Source organism: Plectropomus leopardus, chromosome 11 (assembly GCF_026936395.1).
Source record: "Plectropomus leopardus strain MGB_pleo_1.0 chromosome 11, ASM2693639v1, whole genome shotgun sequence".
Taxonomy (NCBI): domain Eukaryota; kingdom Metazoa; phylum Chordata; class Actinopteri; order Perciformes; family Serranidae; genus Plectropomus; species Plectropomus leopardus.
In genome coordinates this window covers 16235365-16258438 of record NC_142186.1, presented here as the reverse complement: position 1 = coordinate 16258438, position 23074 = coordinate 16235365, and the positions used below count along the sequence as shown (strand labels likewise).

Sequence of the window (23074 nt, the reverse complement as noted above, 5' to 3'; positions counted from 1 at the left end):
CAAACATTTACCAGCTTCTCTTACATCAACTTTGTGTTAGTAATGCTTCTTAGGTCTCATTCAAATCTGCTTAGAAATAAATCCAACAGCCCATTTAATACGCTGGACCGATTTTAGTTTAGTTCATCTTTATTTTTCCCTTAATTGTATGAGTTGACTAATTTTAAAGGGCTCATTTTCACATTCACACACATGTATTTTGGGTTTCTACTACAACATGTTAACATGCTTTAATGGTCTAAAACACTTTGTTTTCCTCATAATGTCTATACCGTCTATTAAAGCCCCGTAAAAGCCTAGTCTGCTCTGATTGGGTGGAATTTCTGAGTCCTCTGGATTTTGGCGTTTTTGCACTAACAATGCAGCCCAAGAAGACTGTAACGGAAAATAGCTGCACTTTCTACAGTGATTAATCCACAATAAAAGCTTCTAAACACAACCATTCATGTTCCAGCAGGAATGTGATTCAAAATCAGGGAGAAATTAAGCACATCTGCAACCAAGATGTTTTACATTACATTATGTTAAAACTTTCAGTGTGCTAGAAATAGCAGACTAACTGTATCTGTGGCTGTAAAACTTGAGTACTGACTAACACAGGTAGTAGCCTACTGCATTCTAGAACTGTTCTATATGAAAAGTGACCTTAAATGACCGCCACTGTGATTTGGCACTATACATAAAATAAAATAAAATTGATCTGACTTTTTCAGGGGGAGCGCAGGGTCTCGTTGGAAGGTGCAGGATGTTAGTCTTCTGTCATTGATTTATTTTGGACTTTAAATTCTAATCAAAATGCATTGTCCTTGGTGCTGAATATTGTCTTTGTTTGGACACTTGAATGATCTAAGTCCACTTAAGAAAATAGAGTGATTAAAATCTTCCATGGCAAAGAAACAAACACGTGTCTTCACATACTGATTTACTGGATATGCTGGGACAGTGCAACTCCTGACACTTGGTTGAGCTTCTAATTTCTTGAGTGCTTTTCAACAGAGCTGCTGGGGTTCATCTATTTGTCAAGGCAGATATTTGTATCAGTGGTTACCATAGATTTTGGGGGGACCCATGAAAAGACGTCCATTGAGGCCCTGATGGTTACACTGAGGATTATACTTAATGAATCTATGACACTTACAGGTAGCGAGCTGACTGTTCGAACTAATGGTATGCAACTGTCACAGAGTAGCTATTAGGGGCCCGACTTATGCTGGGTTTTCCATGAAGCGCCACCCTCTTGCTTTTGGTGCCCCTGTTGAGTGGTCAGGCCATTCGCACTGGACGCGCTGTGGCCCTGAGCTCTGGTCTATTTTTTTAGCAAGTCATGAGTGAATCTGACAGGAAAATACTCTGTTATGAATACTCTGTTACATTTGTGTGTTTTTATTGATGTATTGTATTAAGTGTTTGTATGTACGTTTGATGTGTTTGAGTAAAGCCAGACGAATTTCCACTGAGATGGACAAAAAAGTCCATCTACTTTAATAAATCTAATCTAATGTATGATATACACGCTATATTAGATACAATATGAATGATCTTATCATGATAAATGATAAAATATGCATCCGGTGCTTCCACAGTGCTTGTCAGTTGAGTCTACAGAGGAAGAGAAGCAAACAGACGCACACAGATAGACACACTCACAGACGCACAATCGCTCACAGATACAGATACATAACCAGAGACCCAGAGGCAAACAGGGACAGGTGTGACAGCCAAGTGACTGCTGGCAGGCAGCTGCACAACAATTAGCAAATCAGGGCGCTTCTGTGTCCAGTGTTAACACAGGGTTGCTGGTGTTTTTGCAGTGCACAGTACAATGTCTTTACAGAAAGTTTATGGGGGCTTACAGTTGTCATTACAAAATGTGCCAATATGTGTGGCAATAAGGGGCCCCTTTCCCCAATTTCCCCCAAACAGTTGCCTCATAATTCAAAACAATCATCTTTCCATTTCCATTTTCATTTTTTAGATTAGATTAAAGCAGTCAGGTCACACTCACCACTTTGGGTTAGAATTTTATTGTCTCTGCTCCTGTGTTAAATATCATGTTTCCTGTGAAGTGTCTGTGCAGCAGCAGCTGTGAAAGTACTGACCTGCTGTGTGTCTCAGAGGGGGAGCTGCTTGGAGACACTGCTGAGTCCAAACCGTTCTTCATTTCAGTTGGTTTCTCAGAGTCTGTGGGAGCGTTTGTGGGAGAGGGACGGATCGCATATCAGCAAATCAATCAGTTCATTGATATATTTATTGCACGAACAACTGCTCAGTAAATCATGTCTCAAAATCAAATACCTAGCAGTCTTTTCCAGTCTTTAATGAGAACTTTTGCCAAGGCAATGACTTCCTCGTCTGTGCAATGCTTCCTGATACCGTTTACAGACATGCCGATCCTCGTTTCCTAAGCCAGAAACACATTAATGTGCATTGTGAGCTTTAATAATCAGGCAGTTATCTCATTTGTCATGTTTGTGAACAACTAAGAATTAGTTAACTGATTGTAAAGCAATGGTAAAACTGTTCTTTACGCTGGACAATACAGTGCAGCATACCTGGAGAAGTTTGAGTGTCATATTGAAACCTTTCAGTTCCCTCAGCAGGTCCATGGCACCCTCCTGCAAACAAAACAAGTCAACAGACAGCTTCACTTAGAGGTTTGATATTAAATGTGTTCACTTAGACGTATTTAATGAAATTAAGATGCAGAATTGATTAACTGCAAAAATAAGCATTAAAAAGGAAACCAGAAACTGATAAGTAAGCACTAACGGTTTCACTTCTGTATTTTTTTTCTTTTTTCAAGTTTTCATGTTGTGTGTTTCCACAATTCAAATAATACTACAACAGGCATTAGATACACATTTCTGTGACTGCTTTAGTCTAGACATTATAGTTTTCATACGGGGCTCTAACTGTGCAAGAGCGCCATTAAACAAGTCTGCAGTCTGTCACAAAACACACACACACACACACACACACACACACGACCTTGCCCTTATGCCGCGCTGTTTACTTTCTGTTGCATGAGTCACTATTCAATACGACAGCAGGCAAAGAGTTTGCAAAAGCTAACAGACTAGTTGACAACACTGGCCCGTTTAGCGCCACACACTCAGCAACGCGTCCTGCGAAGGAAATGTCTGCAAAGCAGCGCCAAACACCTGTTGATCATTTCTTACAGTACAGTCAGGCTCACATTACAACTGTGCACACTTTCTAAAATACACCAATTCAGACGAAATCAAACTAGTCGTCAACGTAAATCTAGAAAAATCCATTTCCAGAGGAGATATTCACGGGCCTTCTGCACAGCACGAGGTGGCAGGACAACGCGCCACCTGTGGGTGTCAAAATACGGTCTCACCGTGTTATTTCGAGACACCATCTTGTCCAGTTTTTTTGCAATCCGAATGAGATCCTCCTCCCGCGTCATCGCTGCATTTACTCGACTAAAAACGACTCAATAATGTCGATTGGATACTTTTAAAAAAACGTGAAATTAGGTCAGAAAGAGTTTGACGTTTGCAGGTCGGACTTTACGCACGGCGCGTGCTCCATTCAGCCCAGAGGCGTGTCCTGCTGCGGCATCCCAGCTGACCTGCTGCACGACACATGACAACAACTAAATATAGGCGCTGAAGTAGACACAGGACACAACACAAATATCTCATTCTCAAGGTGATTCGTTTGAGTTTTTTTTCAAAGAGTCAAACTTTTACTGTTCAGGCTGCCAATCGGCGATCGTTAATCTTTCTGGCTCTATGTTGTGTCTCATGTACTTCACTGTGTTTTGGCTGCATCATGTATCACCAGTTCTTTGCGCGGCAGTGCCAGCTGCTGTTTAAGTGCCAAAGTTCAGCCTGACACTAGATCACAGTTTACTACATGTTTATTACCTCACCCATAAATTCAGCACAAGACAACAACGATTGTCAAATATTTTTAACCCACGGGAGCTTGTGCCTTGTGTGCAGATGTGTAATGAGCATCTGGCAAAAATTTCACTTTCGTTTATATCGTAAAAAAATGCTCATACTGGAACTGTTATTTGTTTATACGTCTTTGCCACCAGAGGGCACTGTAATGTAAGTGTATAACCTCACACAACTTCACAGGCCAAATCTTTTCATTAGAATTAACCTTTGAGATTTCCTGTTAACCCCTTAAAACCTGAGGAAATTTGTTTAATTTCTCTACAAAGCATGGAAAGAAGGAAATGAGCAACTTGACAAAAAATGACCCAAAAATGAGCAAGAAATGAGTTAAAAGTTGCGAGATAATTACCTTAAAAAAAGGAAAAATAGAACAAATATATATATATATATATATATATATATATATATATATATATATATATATATATATATATATATATATATATATATATATAATCATTATTAATAAAAATTAACAATGAAATGTATATTCTTTCTGTAATGTCATAATACCTTTCCCGTTGTGTGCCATTGTTGTTAATTTTAATGATTTTCTCTCCCTCTTCCTCTTTTGTAGGACATTTCTTTCCAAATTGCTAAAAGCCTTTTCCCCCATGTTTTTGAAAAAAAAAAAAAAAATCAAACCAATTTGCTCAAGTTCCCAGTTTTCAAATGCTTGTAAAAGACATCTGAATGCAGCACAGCAAAACTATTGCCGATCCAGATTCCAGAGGGTTAATACAGGTGTAGATTTCAATGCACTGCAAGGCACAGGTCCTTCACAATATTTAGAACGTGAGTTTGTTCCCACCAGTAAATGCATTAAGTAGCAGACTTCTATTTCAACCAAATTAAAGAAATTTACACCATAAATTGATACAGAAAAGCCACAAATCAATGCATAAAAATCACCAGAATGCAGGAAATATTGAAACAAAACCTACATCCTTTCTAGTTCAAATGAAAACACGGACCTTGCGTTCGCTACTATTTGCTTCCATTTACTTCAACATTTTGCAGCAAAGGTTTTCTGAACTCACACTGAGACTGTATAAAGACTGAGCTGCTTCAATCTTTTTGTGTGTGACTGTTAGACCGTAGTTGATGTTTGATGACACCTGGCGTTTGAAGAGGCACTAAATGATCCTTATATTGAGCTGGATTTTATTTAAAATGACTTGAGCCTGTAATTGCACAAGTCTGCACGGCTCACAATCTCCCTTTGAGTCCCGTGGTGTGCACAGTGAGTTAGCTGAGGTCAGTTAAATAAACATTCACAGAATGAAATTACTCAAGATTACTCGAGCAAGTGCTTTCTGCAAGCTCCTTTGTATCCTTGTAAAAAAAAAACAAAAAAAATGTGTTTATATTTCGTCTCTGACAACTTCTTGGAAGCAATCACTTACAGACTGTTTTCATAGCAAATCTCCTCCAGGGGAAACACGCTCCCAGTACTGCGAGGCATGAAGGCTTACTCCCACAGTCTACTGGGAACGCAGCCCCGTTACAGTTCAGATCTTAGAGACGTCCCTGCTGCTGGATGTCTCTTCAATGGTGGGAAGCGAGGACATGAGAGCTGCAAGTCGCAACAGTTTGTTTTTGAAGTCGGATCAAATATCAGTGGGATGAATGTTTTGAGTTTTTAATTGGTTTCTCTGTCTAGAACATACCCAACAGTTTATATGGACAGCTTATGTAGACAGCAATGCTCCCCGACATAATTGTATATCATTACAGAGCAGTATTGGCTGGAAAACTTAAATGCCTGCCCTACAGGTAAAGTAGACATGTTTTATTTTTAAATAAAACAGCGTGTTTAAATTAAAAGCTCTAAAATATGAAGCGTTAATTAATCTATGAGCAAACTGTGATGCTGTTGTTTGTGTTGCAGGGATTTGCAGATAACTGTTAATGACTGCAGGTGAGAGTACAGTCTGAAAGCTCATCTTGAGCAAAGAGTATTATCTCTTTACAACGCTCTTACACAACAGGCTGAGCGTATAACTCCGTCCTCTGCCTCCATCCGAAGAAAGCACGGTGTCTGGCAGGTAGAGGTAGCGCCAGGCCAAGCAGAGAAGTGGGACAGCTCCCCGTGAGGTAAGAGAGGAAGCAGGCCAAGAGGAAGAACCAGTGATCAAGATCAACATCCTCTCAACTCCATGTACTAAACCCTTCGGCTTGGGGCTGTGGAAAGAAGAGGCAGAGGATGAAGAAAAAGAGCTGCTCCCAGTTCTGCAACCTGTGACCTCTTTCCCAGACGCTCTGTCTAAATAAACTGTCTAATCTCTTTATTTTTAAGAAAAGTACTCTGTGTACCTTCAGCCGCAAACCCTTTTCTCGAACATCAAATTAGGCTTATGTACAAAGCATTAAAAATCATTAAAAAAATGTCCCCATCAATACAAGTCACAGATTAGAAGAGCGTGTACTCAAGCACTGCACTGAAGTACAATTTGAGCTATTTAACTTGAGAGTTCACATCTCAACACCGCAGTTTCACTACATTTCAGAGGCAAATATTGTATTTTTCAGATAACAAAGTTACAAACAAAAGATTTTATCATCTTTTCAAATATTTGGTATAGGTTTAATACCCAACAGTAAGTAAAATTAGCATCATCCCAAACAAGAGTAGAACGCTACCTTCAATTGTATTCATCAGTAAGCCCTATTCTGCATAATGCATAGGGTCATTTTTTCTGCATAATAGGTGTGCTTATTTGGTACTTTAAAGAGGAACACCCCCTAAATTAAGAATTCCATGTTATGTTATGTTACTTCCATGGCCTATAGAGTTCGATCAGTATTTGTGAACAAGAGCTACTCTCTTTGCCTGGGTCCAGACCTCGGCTTAGACCATAGAGATGACAGATCCATCTGGCATTGTAAGATGAAACAGCGGTTTCTTACTTAAATTTAAAAATGAGCCCTAGGGGAGAAGAACATTTAGACAGTCAACACCATGGGCGGGACTAACACAGTTGTTAAGTGTTGTTAAGTGGTTCACCAAAACCAGTGAGGCGTCATAACAACAATGGCTACAGGGGGTGGGGGGTGGGGGGTTGATTAGTTCAGGGAAAAATGAATCCCCTCCCACCAGGGAAAGCCTTTAGAAGAGACACAATGTCAGACTGAAGATGGAAACAGAGTGTAAGTTGGTGAATATTCAGTGTTTCTCTAAGCCAGAAATCAGAGAGGTAACTGTCAAATCTGTGATGCCATCAAGTATTAAGTCTGCAGCTGCTCAACAGACTATGAATAGGAGACTGATTTTGTGGATTTGAGAGTTGTTGGTGTTCACTAATATTTTTGGACTGTCTTAGACCATGTATGTTCCAGTTTAAACCAGCAAAACAGCAGTGGAAACAAGCTGCAATCACAATATTGACATACACTTAAGTATTTATTTACGTGATACTTTTCGAAGTGGATATTGAATTTGTTAGCAAACAGTTGCTTATTGACACACTCAGCAGTTGCAGAGCAACATTAGCTTTCATTTGGAGTGGTGTCTGAGTCGACCTGATGAATGCAAGTCCAATATTCACTATCTCCTAGCTCTGTTCAGCTGCTAAATGCTCCACAATGTCCATAAGCTGGTCACTCACGGTGGCTGCTGACTGCTGTTTGGTGCAGAGCAGGTGGTGTACGGTGTGTGGGTACATTGGAGCCAAAACAAGGAGCTGAGAGAAACTGAAACGCTCTGTAAAGCTGAGGGGAACAACAGTTGCAGATGTGAGTTTATCACATCACAGGTAGACATTTATTCATTGCTGTTATTAAAATAGGCTATGGATTATCTTAGCTGTAATTACATTGTCCTACTAGTTAGACTGGTCCTTTATATATTGAGATTGTGAGTGCAGGACTTTTGGCTGTAGCCTATTATTTTGGCATTGTCATACTGCAACTTCTACTGGAGTACAAAGATCTGAATACTTATATATTCAAGAGGGCAGCATAAGGCATTGTTGCATTAATAAATTAACACAAGAAGAAAAATACAACTGTCACACAACACAATGGAAATAATCAGGCATAGAATCCAGTCAAAATGAAACCATTTGAATACATAAACATGTGCAACTGCCTAACACAATTTCAGTGATTATCTGAATAGCCCATTGACCAAGAGTGCTATTTTCTCGATCCTTTAAAATTGATTCAAATTTCCCATTGGTTATCAGCTCAGACATTTCCAGGTCCTTCTGTAAATGATTCCAAGAGAAAGGGGCAGCCTATTTAAAGCTTTTTTGCCAAGTTCTGTTCGAACCTTTGGGATCAACATTTGTAGAATACTGTGAGAGCGCAGGCCATGTTGGTTTTGGTTTTTACATGTTCCACCATGTCAAGGCAGATGTACATATAGAAAACCCTACACATAAAAGAGATTTTTATTCCATTAGACAGCTGAAAGGATTGTTCCCTGATATTCTGTGCAGTCAGTGAATCTCCCCTCACTCTGTGGATTCTTGGTGGCTCGACATGGTTACATAACTGCATCTGTGTGCATTCCCATACACTGCACTGAAGTACCCTAAGCCTCTGCTGCTGGGTTTCAGAGTCTATCATTAGCCTCTGGGGTCTGACCACATCAAGTCATATCTTGTCTTTGCTTTGAGCGCTGAAGAAAGTTACTGCTGTGTTGGTCAAGCTTTCCAAGCAGAGAGAAGAAAGTGGTCTCGCACCCCCTTACTGCAATACATACCACATGCTTTTACAGACAAAGAGTTAACACAGATCCAACTGGGAAGATCCACCAGTCTACTTTCCTCTCCGTGCACCTCGCCCAATGCTGGTGTCTCTGCCAGTCACAGACCAGAGACGCCAGGCCTGGGCAATTATGGCAATTTTTGGATGACATCAGACCAGAAAATGAATGATTTCATTTAGCTGTCAATTTTTTTCTGGATCTGGTGCAGGATGCAGAACCTGTAATAGAGCATGTCAAAACAGAGTGGGAGAATTGTTTAGACATTCACATATGCAGTTGGCTGGAAGGTAATCCCAGCCTGGTGGGGTTGGTTTGTCTGCTAATAATGACCACTGTTTGCCGCTGGTACTCGCAAAAAGTAGGCTGAATCTCCCGGAGAGGTTGGACCACCCAAAGACTTTAAGAACATCCTTGTGTCTTCAGCTGTCTCTTAAGTCTCTATTTACTGCCACACACGTGCACACACACACACACACACACACACACACACACACACACACACACACACACACACACACACACACACACACACACACACACACACACACACACACACACACACACACACACACACACACACCAGATCTGCCATATCCAAAACTGTTTTGGTGGTGCCACTATTTTTGGCTACCTTTGACCAAAATAAATGGTGGTGCCACCGTTAGACACAATCCAACCAAAATAACTAAATGACTAACCAAACTAAATCTGAATTATGCCCTGAGCAAGAGATGTTTAACCCAATTCCTGACTCCAAAAAACTACCTTTACTGTACCTGAACTGCATACTATGAAGAAATGAGAAAACAATTTACCCTATAGCTGCACAGTTAAGAGCACAAAGATGCATTTAAAGGCAAAAAAAAAAAAAAAGCCGGAGAGGGATATGTAAAATATGTACTATAACTTATCCACAACCGTCAATTACACATTGGCACACTGAACAGACACTGACTCATTTGTATAGTGTGTCTGCAAAAAGATCCTGTGGTTCTTCCCAAGGCTACGATTTGATCTCTGAGCTCTCTTGTGCCTGAGCTCCGGCTTTATGCTGACAAACAAGTGCATAACCCCTCTGGAAACAATCAGTCAAAATAAAGAATCAAATGAGTCTGCTGTGGAAGAGCAGCTCGAAAGAATACCATGATACCGTGGAGTCGAAAAACTGATCAAAAACTGTAAATAGGATTCAATAATTGCACTCGTTGTTATCTAATCTAGGTGTTTACAAACATCACTTCACATCAAGCTGTGCTAATTGATAAAGCTGAGTTCCTACTCCAACAACCCAGATTGTGTTAGTGTGTAAATCTCGTCTTACTCTCGTTTCCTTTTCAACTTCCCACTAATCCTATTAGAGCAACATAGTTCAAAACCTGCGGCATCTACCTTTCCTCTCTGTATTATCAGCTTTTGCACTGCTTTCTGCTGGCACTGGATCCTGCGCTGGTTACATGTTTATATACAGGAACTGCAGTGATTTAAGAGAAGCAGGGATTGGACTCAATGCTAAATGACCCAGTTAGTTGATGATGCTGTGCAAAAACATCACTCCATAACTCCACTCACATTTGCAAGCTTAGTTTTAAGTAAAATTAAGACTTTTTTTGGGCTCTGTTGGTCCCTGAATACTATAGAACTCTGAAATGTCACTAACCAGCATGGTTCTTGTTATATTAAGACAACAAGGTGGTCAAAATGGTAAAGTACATACAGCCAAACTGAGAAATTGACCTAACAAGAATGAAAATATGAATAGTGCCTTTTCCTTCTATAGGTTTCCAACATCCAGCTCTACCAACTGATCCACGTAAGAAGACAAAAGTATTTTAGCAATAACCTGGGTGGATTCGCTGCTGTCAGAACATTTATTCTAACCTTAAATGTTAGACTGATAATCTAAAACGGTTGGTTAACAGAACTGTGAGAAGACAATATGACATCCCATCTCAATCAGCTCCGTTAAAAGTTTGCTGTGAATTATAAAAATCCGTATAGATTTATGACTTATCGGGTACTGTTAATTAATGCATATATGTTCCATATAAAAGAACTTTTTTGTAAAAGGAAACCACTTTTGTTTTTAGGATCGTTTTATGAGGTCTATTGCTCACATACTCACTCCCAACTCATTAAATACAAATGCTTGGATAGCGGACTTCATGTCAAACGATTTATATGCTTTGGACGCTCAGGGACAAAGTGTTAATTTGGGCTTGTTACATGCATTATCCATACATTAATTATCCAAAACTGCTTATCCTGTAAAAAGCCGTGGGGGGGGGGGGCTGAAGCCTATCCCTCCTGAAATTTGGGCGAAAGGCGGGATACACCCTGGACAGATCGCCATCTGGGATGGAAATGAATTTTTTTGTCCACCTGCCACTGTGGCTGGTTCATAAAACTCTTCAATTTTAGGATTACTTCTTTGGGTTTAGGTAACAAAAGCACAAGGTGAGTTTTAGGAAAAACATCATAGTTTGGCTTAAAATAAGTATGTCTGTAACTATCTAAATATAACTTCATGTGATATACATCACATATGTCATGTGATATACATCACTAGCACAGTATGTTACACACAGCTGCAGCAACAGTGGCTCAAAAGGTAGAGCGGATCGTTAGATTGGAAGTTTGATCCCGGGCTCCCTCAGTCAACATGTCTCAGTTTCTTTGGGCTAGATGCTGAACCCCAAATTGCACAGCCATCTGTAGGTGATTTTGTATGAATGTTTAAAAATTGAGTAGCAGGTGGCACCTTGTACGGTAGCTTTAGTCACCAGTGTAAGAATGGATGTGTGAATAGGTGAATGTGACTCGTAGTGTGAAAGCACTTTGAGTGGTAGAACGACTAGAAAAGGGCTATACATTTACATACATTACGATTTACATACTAGCACACTAAGCTGTTATTAAAATAACTCGATTGACTTTTGATCTAACACATGACACAAACAGCAGTCTTCCAGGTGAAAGTCCAGAGTTTCCCGCCAAACCCTATGTGGACTTTCTCAAGTTACTGAGACTGTCGAGGGCCAAGCGTCTGTATTTGAGGAGTTGGGAGTTAGACTGGTTTGTCAAAACAGCTGTGTGATCTCTTCTCTGGGGGAGCTTTGTCAAATTGGAGTAAATAAATAACCCTGGTAATGTCATCCAGGTCAGCTCTCATGGGCCTTAACAAGCCAAAGAATATCTGTCAAAATAACATGAGCCAAGCTGCATTATGGGAATTGTAGTATCCAAGACTATATTTAGTGTGTCTTGGCCTTTGCTGCATCAATTTTGACCGTTTGTAAATCTGTCTCTCACAACTCTCACCACTTTATGGAAGTACAATATTTATTTAATGGATTACTCTTTTTAGTTCCAGTGGCCAACATTTTACCCTTTTTTCTTGCAAAGACTCTGCTATTCAACATACCACCCAAACAGGACATCAATATGGACTGAAAACATATCTAAGAGATTTTAAAAATGTATTTTGACACAGGTTACATTTTGAAAATATGTATATTAAGAGGAAAATAGCACACGTAAAGTTTTTTTTTTAATCTACAGTCAAACAAAGTCACCTATGCTGCCCCTAAGAATGACTGAAATATGTGTTTTCTCTGGCAGAATATAAAAAAGTTGACAAAGTATTGTGTTTGAGGATCAACTTTTCAATAGAAAATAAAAAGGCCTTTTCTTGTAAAAGACGTTCTCTGAATCTGCCCCCAGATGTAGCTTTGAGTTATAGCTTTGTTATGTGCATTATGCTGAAGACTAGACAGCTTATGTGTAGCTCTGGGCATTGCATTTTTTCAGGGTTTGTCTGACAGACATATTGCTTTGTGTTTTGCTCCAGGTGTCACTTGTGATCCCATTTTATACTGAAAATACATGGTTTCCTCAAGCTTCTGCCAATGGCTTTTACTGTATGCCGGATCACAGTTACAGATGTCATCTTTTTGAGAAAAGTTTCTGTTTTGTTTTGTTTTCTGCCTGATGATACATTTGTTCTGTAGTCAAATAACTTTTTGCCTTTATTGCTTTGATCTTTGCCAAAAAAAGAAAGATCACAGTATATAATCTCAACTTTGTGCATTTGCTGTACATTTCTTGCCCTGACTGGATCCATGTGGGAGGAAGTGATAATACTGACATCAGGCACAAAACAAAAAAAAAGCTCCCAAAAGAAAGAAAATCAGTTTATGGGAAGAAAGAATCTAAAAAAGAAACTTGATTGGCTATCCAAACATCTTTCTGCAGTGTTCGTTTCAAGTTTGTGGAGGATTTATTACTACCACATGAGACTGCAACAGCGCAAAGGAAATGGGGAATTCTGTCCAAGAGCTGCAGTAAAAAAAAAACCTCCTGATGGCCTTGGAGGTCACCCCAAGGTCGACACAAGCAGACTTGTTAATGCGTGGGTGATGTCATGACCAAGAGCACTCCACTGATGATGTCAAGATACATATTAATGCATGCATGTGAGTGTGTGTGAGTGTGTGTGTAGGGGAGCTTAAATGCATGCTGTGAGTTTGTTTTGTGTGTCTAGTGAGGGAGGTGGGGAAAAGGATGATGTGTGTATTTGTTTCTGGTTCAGCTCGCTGACAGCACACAGATACTCTCTGTCCTATGTGGGGTCCAGGAAGTTAAAAAAGTCTCAGAGCAGTGGAGGTGTTTCAGCTGCGGGATGCCTGATTTCATTTGCTCCAACTTCCTGCGAGCACATCACATGACAACAATGTATGCTTTACATTTTTAATTTCAGCTGTTTAACATTAAAGAAATACTTTATTTATTTCATTTTATATTTGCTGATTTTTAACTTGCTGTGTTCTGCATTGAAGAGAGGATATTCGACCTGAAAAAAACAGACATTCAGGATATCTCAGTAAGAAACAGGCAACCAGAAGTGAAACAAAAAGATTATGAAGGTGAGGAAAAGCAATGTTATCCAATCAAATCATTGATGTCTCTGTGCTCAAAGAGCTGTGGAAATGAGGTTATTGGGTTACATCATTTGGGTGAATCCCAAAGGTTACTGTTGGCTGCCACAGTACACTTCAGCAGGGCCATATTACTCCTTTGTAACTCTGTCAGTTTTAGGTGTAAATCTCAAGAACAAGTAAAGGTGCTTCCTCTTGTAACAGATTTCTGTTTTTAACTCACAGTGAGAGGATGTTTTTGAACCAGTCAAGTCAAGTTGGAAAGATGATCAGTAGATATTCAAAAAGCTTAATTTTGTTTTATTTACATTATCCACCTGATGTGGAAAAAATTCCTTAATGGAGAGCTGGAGAGAATTGTTGGCCTTCCAGCATTTTACATCCTCAACACTTACAACAGACTGAAGGATAAGTATAGCTTTTTGTGTACATACTTATTCTATTACTTACTTATTATGTGTACATACCTTTTTCCTCTATGTACATACTTATTTTATTACTTATTTATTGTTATTTGTTATTGTATAATTGTGTTATTGTATAATTGTGTTATTGTTATTTTCTTTGTTACATTCCACTTTCTCTTTTTCATGCTGCTGTAACATTTGAAATTTCCCCCAATGGGGGATCAATAAAGGAATATTCTATTCTATTCTATTCTATTCTATTCTAGCTACATAGCAATGGTAAGGGAAACTATATTTTCAAAACAAAACAAAAATAGAGAAAGACAGACAGAAAGAAAGAAGAGGCCACTGGAAGCATATATTTAAAAAAAAAATAGGTCCTAGGATGGAGCCTTGGGGAACACCATAGGAGACAGCAGGAGCTGTCAGACAGGTTGCTTCTCTTTGAGAGTGACTGGCAGACAAAAATCTACTTCATGCTTCTTCGCTTTTTTTTCATTCATATCAGGTCAACTATTGATGAAAATATTGCAGGAAAAAAAATATAGTGCTCAGTGTAAAATAGGCTGGGGCACACTGAAGTGCACTGTGTTCTTACTGTAAGATGTCCAGATTTGATCATTATATCATCTGGGAAAGTAGAGGCTTGTATCGGATGTTGAGGTCGACACAAATGGACCAAGATGGCTGTTCCAAATCCGCACATTCTGGTGCTATGCTTCTAGTCAGTCAGGATAAAACCAATGACAAGGAAATATAGAGCCCAAAGTATACAACAGACTGACCAAAGTCAACAAACCATGCTAAGAAACTGAGATATATCATTGTTTTATTGATATGAAAATATTGCCTCAGCTGGGTATTTAAAATAACAGTTAATGATAAGTTACTGGGCCTATCACGAGAAGGAAAATAGTTTATTATTATTCCTGGGGTCGTCCTACCTATCCCACGTCCTTTAACAATAAATTTTAGACGGACAAAATGATTTCATGAGAAAAGGAAACTGCTCCATTTTATATCTCACTATTAAAGCTGACTGACAGTGCAAGATATAAAATTATCAACAAACTGGAACACACCAAGGAAACAACATACTCATAATTTACTCCCGCTGACTGTTTAACAAGCATGCTTGGAAAAGCATTCAAGTAATTAATAGGAAAATCCATAGTGTTCGTGCTAGGGACCAGGAATGGTTTTTATCCTGCGAGTTATTGTTTAATGCCATCAGAGATATATTTCTCAAAGTTAAACATTTGGTTTGGTTCAATTATCTTATTATTAAATTTGATTCAAGTGAATAATGTGATTCTTGAAATGCACCTGGAATCAATTCTTCTTATGAGTTCACTGCCAGTCATGATATTTATTGCCTGTAGTGAACATGGATTTTATTCTCTAATTAAAAATATGCTGCTAAATTCACACACAAAAGTCAGTCATGTGAACAATAAATTTCAAATTCTGATGACCATGTAACTTTGAAGTTAATAACAGATGTTTTGTTTACAGTTTAGATCTGAAATTGACCAGGGAAAAAAATCAAGTGAAAAGTTTTGTTGGGGCTGCCATGATCTTTTTTGACAGTTCCCTGATAGTTGATGTCCAGGACATGGTTTGGAGCAAAGATTATATGATTCAAAAGTGAAAAGTATATTGGCAAAACGAATCACTGATTTATGTGTTTTGATGAGGCCTCATTTTCCATCTGATCTCAGCTGCAGGCACAGAAGAAATGCCATTTGACAGAAGTTGTTGGTTTTGAGTGGGGAAATTGCCATCCTCAAAAGTTCTCCAATGACCTTGGAGCAACATCAAGACATGGAGCATTTAATGACTTAGCTCGGATTAATATCAACACGCCATGAAGTTATTATTACCAGATTGAGCTGATGTGCTCAGTGACTTGGTAGCCAATAACCCCAGTCATTCACAGCAGGAGGTAGACTGAGGGGGGTTGAACAGTCAGATGGTGGTTGAGGCAAAGAGCAGCTCTGAGACATGTGGAAAGCTCAGAATGTGGAACAGTGACTTTTAGTGAGCCCTGAGTAAACAAACCCACATAAGACTGGACCCAAGTCCTCCAGTATGAGTCACCACCATCATCCTTCTCTTGAAAACCCCACATGGAGATCTTAAACAATCCTCTCTCAACCAATGTTAATGAAGAGCACAACCATGCCCTTCTCTCAACATTACACTTCCTGTCCTGTTCCAGGAATGCAGGAAGGAAATGAAAAGGGCCTTGGTGATGGGATCCACATGACGTCGTACTGATGAGGAATGATCCAGTGGAGGATTTCACACGGCAACCATGATTTCAACCTACCTCTGATTTCAACCTATTTCAACCTAAGGCAGATCATTTTTCAGCAGATATCGTGGAAGGTAAACACCGGGCTACGCTTGACAACAACGTCACCACAAGGTCCATTTAGTGGCATGGAGAAATATTTACTTGTCATATAAATCATTCTTGGTCTTAAAAACAGAAGATCAACAATAAGCTTTCAATCTTAGCTTTTAAGTTGCACGAGAAGTCCTTAAAAAGCTAAGAAAAATGTTATTTGGACTGTTAGCTAAACCTCAATCCCCCAAATTAGCCTGCTCTAGTTATGTCTGTCAAACTTTATGCTCTTGCATGGCATACAATGCAATTTACAATGATAACAGAGGCAGATTTACCACAGCAAAATCTCAGAAATTCTTGAAACAACAAGTCTTAAATTTCACACATAAGTAAACAAATGCAGTGTTGTCATTTTTAGGAATCACTGACCATGGACTTTCCAGGCCCACATGAAGTGAGCAGAAACATATTTTTCGTAGTACCCAAAACTGTGGAATTACAACTTCCATATCTGTCACGTGATGCCTTTGGACCAAAGAAACTAAGCATCACAAGCTCCATGAACTGACCTTTTTACTATCATAATTTGATCAATGCGGTCCGATAACAAGTGAAAAGTCTAAAAGAGCAGGACGTTTCTAGTGCACCTGCTGTCAGTCCAATTATGCAGATGCAGTGCTGATCATCCAGGCAATTTTATGCATAAAAGTTGAACGTTTTTGGCGTCATGCTCCACTAATAAATTTAACAGGGATGAACAGGGTCCCGTCTCCAACAGTGTATGCAATCCTCTCTATACATCCATAGGATCAGCTATAGCTAGCTAGCATAAGGCAAAGCAACACAGTTTTTCGATCCATAAGGAATTAATGAAGAGTTGGGAAAATGCAGCACTACCTATAAGGCAAGTTTGGCTGGTACTGTAATTTAAACTTAGCAGATAGAGCCGCTACTCTTAACTCTGAAATACTATGGCTAATGGCCTCTAATATCACCCATAACCCCACAAAATAATCAATTTAGCTAACAACATGGCTGTCGCCATTAGAAATAGGGCGTTTCTGCATCTGTGGGCTATAAGCTAATTAGTCAAACACACTAACAGTTGCAGCTTTTGTTAAAGCAAACACTATTTAAACACTGTTCATACACTTATACTGGTGGTTTTGAAAAAGTGAAAATATGCCACCCTCTAAACTGTAAATGTTTGGTATCTATCAATTTGGATACTTCCATTAGTACACTTCATTTAGTGCACTGTGTAGGCTACACAATGCACTGTAATTTGCATAGTGCATGAATTTTTTCTTGTCTCAAATCAAACATGGCTGTTGTGCACTTAATGAAAATAACAACCATTTGGCTGCTTCTCCTTCTTTTTTACTTTTTTTTTATGGCAAATTGTACCTAGACAGACCTTTGCTTTACTATCACCTTTACTATCACTGCCACAGTTGTTGCCAACCAAAGTTGCTCGTTTTTCACACAAGAGGGTAAAAAAGTTTGACTTCCTGCCTATAAAACTATCTGGATCTTCACTGTTGGGCCCATAGAGCAGGCTCACTAGAGGTTTTTCATAGCAAAGAAGATAACTTCTGGATTAGCCTCTGCTAAGATCAAATAATGTAATTGTGCTGCATTTCCAGACTTTCAAAATGTTTTCGGACAGAATGGATCAAATCCCAACAGTGAAACTAGTCATTTTGTGGGTATTGTGGTGCTAAAAAAAAAAAAAAAAAAGTACCCTCTGATTAGGCCAACAGATGTCTCTTTCCCACTGTAAATCTGTGGGGGGAAATCTTTTTAGGCCCAATGCAATCACATGACAGACCTGGAAGTTGTAGTTACACAGCTTGGCCACTGTTTCAAGTTGGCTTCAAAGTGCAGTGCGCTTTCTGGAGGCCTGGTGTCCTTCCTTTCCCTCTGCATAGCCAAGACAGTGACCACTGCTGGTCGAAGTGTCCGGCGTTCCACACTCAATTTTTGACCATTGTGCGTACACCATCCAAGTACATCCAAGAGCGCTGTATTTTGCCATTAGGCTACCCGTCAGTGTGAACACACTTATGTTATGTTATGGTATGAAAGAGTGCAAATTGAAGTTAAAGGTTGCGAAGTGATGGTTGGACAGTCATTCAGGGCAGGGTGTAGCAAACTGTCAACTGCCTGACAACGGGCAACTTCAGGATCATGTGGAAAGCTCCAGGACAGTAACGGACCTTATGGTGCAATTGTTTTTGTCAGGAAAAACTTTTAATCTCCAGTACATTACTTGCATCCTTACATTTTACAACAATATGAATCATAAGGCATGGCGGTAATGTAAAGTTTAGACATATGTGTCTGTGTGGGCATATGATAGTAAAATAGCAGGCAATAGTTTGATCTTTGCTACAGAGCGGAGGGTGTTGAGCTGTTTTGTTCTCATAAAATGTCTTTTATAGTCGAAAGAGGCGGATGTTATTTTTTGCTTTCGACTTTTTTCATTTATAGACGCAGACATGTGTGCAGAATTTATGAACATGTTTTGGTGCATAAACGTTCGGACCGAGAGGAGGCCATCTGGTACTTAAATAATGAGAAAAACAATCAAGTGAAAAATACAAAAAGAATTACTTGTGCACTTGCATACACTACAGATTATAAGACAGCCAACACTGAGTTGACAGTTGCACCTCAGACATTACAGCGTTTGGATGGGGACGGAGTGGAGGATCGGGCCGGGCACTGCCCCCCTCGGTGGGTAAACTCTACACACTGCAGCCATTCAGTTGGCCCAGCTCACTGGATAAAGTTAGGATTGTTTGTCAGCGGGCTGTAACGCCAGGAATGCTCAGTGCTGGCTCCCTGTGTGTGTGTGTGTGTGTGTGTGTGTGTGTGTGTGTGTGTGTGTGTGTGAGAGAGAGAGAGAGAGAGAGAGAGAGAGAGAGAGAGAGACACTTTATCCCGCTTCTCCAGCAGCAGTTTGGATCTGCGGTAACGCCCCCATGCTCCCTGAACTCTGAAGTATAATAACAGATTCTATTTCTCTCCTGCTGACTATTTTGGTACCAAGACCCACACACACACACATCCACCACCTCAAATTACACACACCCTCTGCCTCCCACCGACCCAGTAGAGACCGTCCTGTCTGTATTCTGCATTGGCATTTTCTAGCATGTTCCATCCAGCCATCATGACATCACTTTCTAAATGAGCAGACACATGGATGCAAGCACACACAAACACACAAACACACACACACACACACACACACACACACACACACACACACACACACACACACACACACACACACACACACACACGATGGTCTGGTGATTCACAGCTTGACTCAAACCAGTGTCCAGCTGCATCTGAGTCTTGTTCAACTGTTCTACTTTCACATCCAAGTCTGCTGTTAAGAGTTTTAAGAGAGATTAATGACACTTGATCTTTCTTCAAAGAGTGAAAAAACATCTTTGTTATTTCATAATTTTTTTCTTTTACTCAGGCATACATTTTATAATTTGTTATTAATGGCTTTAATAGTGGTTAATTCATGGTTCCTTACCAGTAATTAGTAATTATTCTCAAGCATAAGTTTAAATGATACAAACTTGTGTGGGTTGCCAGGTGAACATAAATTTAAAGGAACAGTACAACTTTTTGGGAAAATTGCTTATTTAATTTTTGCTGTTATCGTTTGTTTTTATTTTTGCCAAGAGTAGGATGGAACCATTGATATCCATTTCATGTCTGAGAGCTAAATATGAAGCTCTGGCCAGATGTCAATTATCTTAGCTTAGCGTAAAGGCTGGATGCAAGGGGAAAAAAGCTAGCCTAGTTCTTTCTAACATACTAAAATATTTCCACCAGCTTATCTAAAGCTCTAAAAGTTGTTTAAGTTGTTCTACGTTAGAAGAAGTATGATTTACTTAATTTAATGCAGCATTACCACAATACACCAAGTTAATCTCATATAAGTAAAAGTCATACATTTCAATTTTAGGGCAGTACCTGACTCAGACATATGCCAGTCAAATGGGATTCTGCTGTTCAATACGCAATGATTCATTTTGATTTCTATACAACAATGAAAAGTCTGAACAGGCTTCACAGGACTTTCAGTGTGACAGCGGCATTCATGTGATATAGTAAACAAGCTTACAGTGCTAACCACGGATCACAAATGCGCATTTTTTGCCAACACTAGATATCAAACAAAAGCCAGAGACTGTATCCTATAACTTGCTATGAGCTGTACCACTTCTTCACCTTTTCTTCACCACTTCTTCACCTGCGGTCTCTCTCGCCCCCTGTGCCACTGCCTGCATATACACAGTTGCTAATAGCGTGAAAGTCAAAAACACTCACTCCACAGCAAAGTCTGGGGACCAAAACATCCCCAGAAGTACACTGCACAGAAAAAAATGACTGCTGGCACTTTCAGTCGACAGAGGGTCTCCAACTGATGATTCGAGTCTCCAAATGTCAAGGGGCAGCCCTATTAAATTTGTGAATTTATTCATTTATTTAGAAACGGCATGTATGTATTATTTGAAAAATGCAGACTACTTTAAGTCAAAAGTAAAAGTACTCCTATTGATGCAGACTGAACCCTATCTAATATTTTCAGCTATACTGCTGATTAAGACTAAAGGTGAATATGCTTTTTCCATTAGGGTGCTGAACACTGAGGAAGTTAGACAAGAGATATCGGCTTTATCTTTTAAATCTCTTCCAAAAACACACTTTTATAAACAGGCGTTTTTTGTGAATCACTCCCTATTGAATAACTGAGGGGTCTTTGTTTCTCTTACTCCTGCATTTATCTTGTATTACCCTTCACTTTTCACTCATCATTTTTGGCACACATTTGCATTTTAAGTTTTGCTCTGTTCTTAATCATATCCCTGTTTTGTTTTGTTTGTTTGTTTGTTTGTTTTTTGTTTGTTGCTGCTGCTGCTTTTGGGTTTTATTGTATGTAAAGCACCCTGTACATGCTGATTTTAGAAAAGTGCTATGCAATTAAGGTTATTCTCATTGCCTTGTCCAGCCAGAGTGATTAAAAACAACTGCGAACCTGTGCAGGACATTTTATTTGCAAAGTAATAGGTGTCTTACATATGAAGAACAGTAAAAAGTACAATCTATGACATGTACTGAAGTACAGGGATAAAGTTGCACAACAAGTACCTTAAAATAGCAGTTCTTGAGTAGATGTGCTTCATTCCAACACTGGTTGATGTGCATGTTTAAAGGGTATATTGTTTTTTTTAACCAACCAAAAACTCTTTGATGGACTGTATGACCCCTTACGCGATGGAAGAAAGCTTTAGTGTATAAAAGCCAAAAGGCATTTGTTACTCTGTTTCTGTCCAGATTTTCATGTTTTCATCACTGTCCAGGGAAAAGCTTTGGTCTCAAAGTTTTCAGACATGTTTCCATGTTTTCAGAAATGTTTTCATGTTCCATATTTTCAGGTAAGAATTTAATGCTTTTCTGTGGGATAAGAAATCTATCCAACCTCTTGTCTTGACAACCTTTTCAAACCTCACTGAATTCAGTCAAAAATGTCTAACAGATAAAATGTTGGAGGTACAAAGTGTTTAACATGACAATAGCAGCTTATGATTTACAGCACTGTTATTTATGACTGCATGCTTCATGGCTCATTGTAAAGTGTGGGTTTCCTCTTTATAACACAGCCATGCCACAGTTGTTTGGAGTCTCTCTCCTCATGAAGAACTTGTAATGAACTTGAAGACATTTCTCAGTGCCGTACCCCCGGCAACACAGCAACACACAGACGACGACACACACACATCTCCTCCAGCTGAAGCTGCAATGTCAGCTTGCTCCAATCATTCAGTTCAGCTAAGACATGTGTTTCCCCTTTGCACCCTCAGGATGATGTCACATCCACAGAGTCATGTGCTCCCCAAGTATAGCTTAATTTAAAACATCTCCTTTTACTGACTCAGGTCAGTGTGATCCAGTTTGAGTTTTAAAACGTTGTCTTGCATCGGCGGAGACAATATAGAAAGTATGCACCAAACAGAGCAACAAAGTGAGAAGCTCCTTGTGGATAATGGGTGAGTGGGACATTATAATCGCTCCCTTGGGTGAATAAACCCTTTTTCAGGAGAGGTAATAGCACAGATACCGGGGCCAGGGTGAGTTTGATTTGTGTTGTGGCAAGAAATTGTGAAATCTCTGTCATTACTGCGTCTCGGTCCTGTCATCACCCTCCTTTCACACAGACATGTGCACAGAACCTCAGCCCACACACATACTCTCCAAATTAAAGCCCAAATTAAATGTCTGAGAAATCTGTCGTCCCTGGGATAATATTCTCTCTGCCCTCTAGACATGCCAGTTGACAAAAATCATTTTGATCAACTGCATCAGTTAAATAGCTACTAGTTGAAGATAAACTATGCAGGATTTTCCTTGAAGACACGACATATTGACTCATACAAAAGTAATCCCTCTCAGTCATCACTTAGGACCTTCTATAAGTGTGTGGCAGAGTAGTTTTCTGCAGATACTTCCCCCTTTGCCGGTATTTTTCTTTTTTTTTCTATGTTCGGGACATTTATGGGCATGTAATTCCACAGTTCTCAGGTGAGGTCAGAGCTTTATAAAAAGGTGCGAGCAGGTGCCAGACCGTAAGCAGTAAGATTCCAAGGATGCAGCCCAAAAAATTGAAATACAGTGAGGTGAGATGCCAAACAAGGGTGAAT

At 39.5% G+C, this 23074-nt stretch overlaps 1 protein-coding gene across 14 annotated transcripts in view; it reads right to left on the bottom strand.

Moving 5' to 3' along the window:
- Positions 1-23074, bottom strand: part of tcea3 (transcription elongation factor A (SII), 3) — a 32481-nt gene that overhangs the window by 7922 nt on the left and 1485 nt on the right. For 3 of the 14 annotated variants that reach the window (XM_088084078.1, XM_088084079.1, XM_088084080.1), the window contains exons 1-4: positions 3365-3611; positions 2553-2615; positions 2296-2401; positions 2100-2181 (exon numbers count right to left, since the gene is read on the bottom strand). In XM_088084078.1, coding sequence (XP_087940204.1) covers positions 2100-2181; positions 2296-2401; positions 2553-2615; positions 3365-3433 — 320 coding nt within the window. In that variant the 5' untranslated portion in view covers positions 3434-3611. Of the gene's footprint in view, positions 1-2099; positions 2182-2295; positions 2402-2552; positions 2616-2988; positions 3263-3364; positions 3615-5919; positions 6120-23074 lie in introns of those variants that run through there. The other 11 variants (XM_088084071.1, XM_088084072.1, XM_088084074.1 and 8 more) reach the window with 8 other exon arrangements.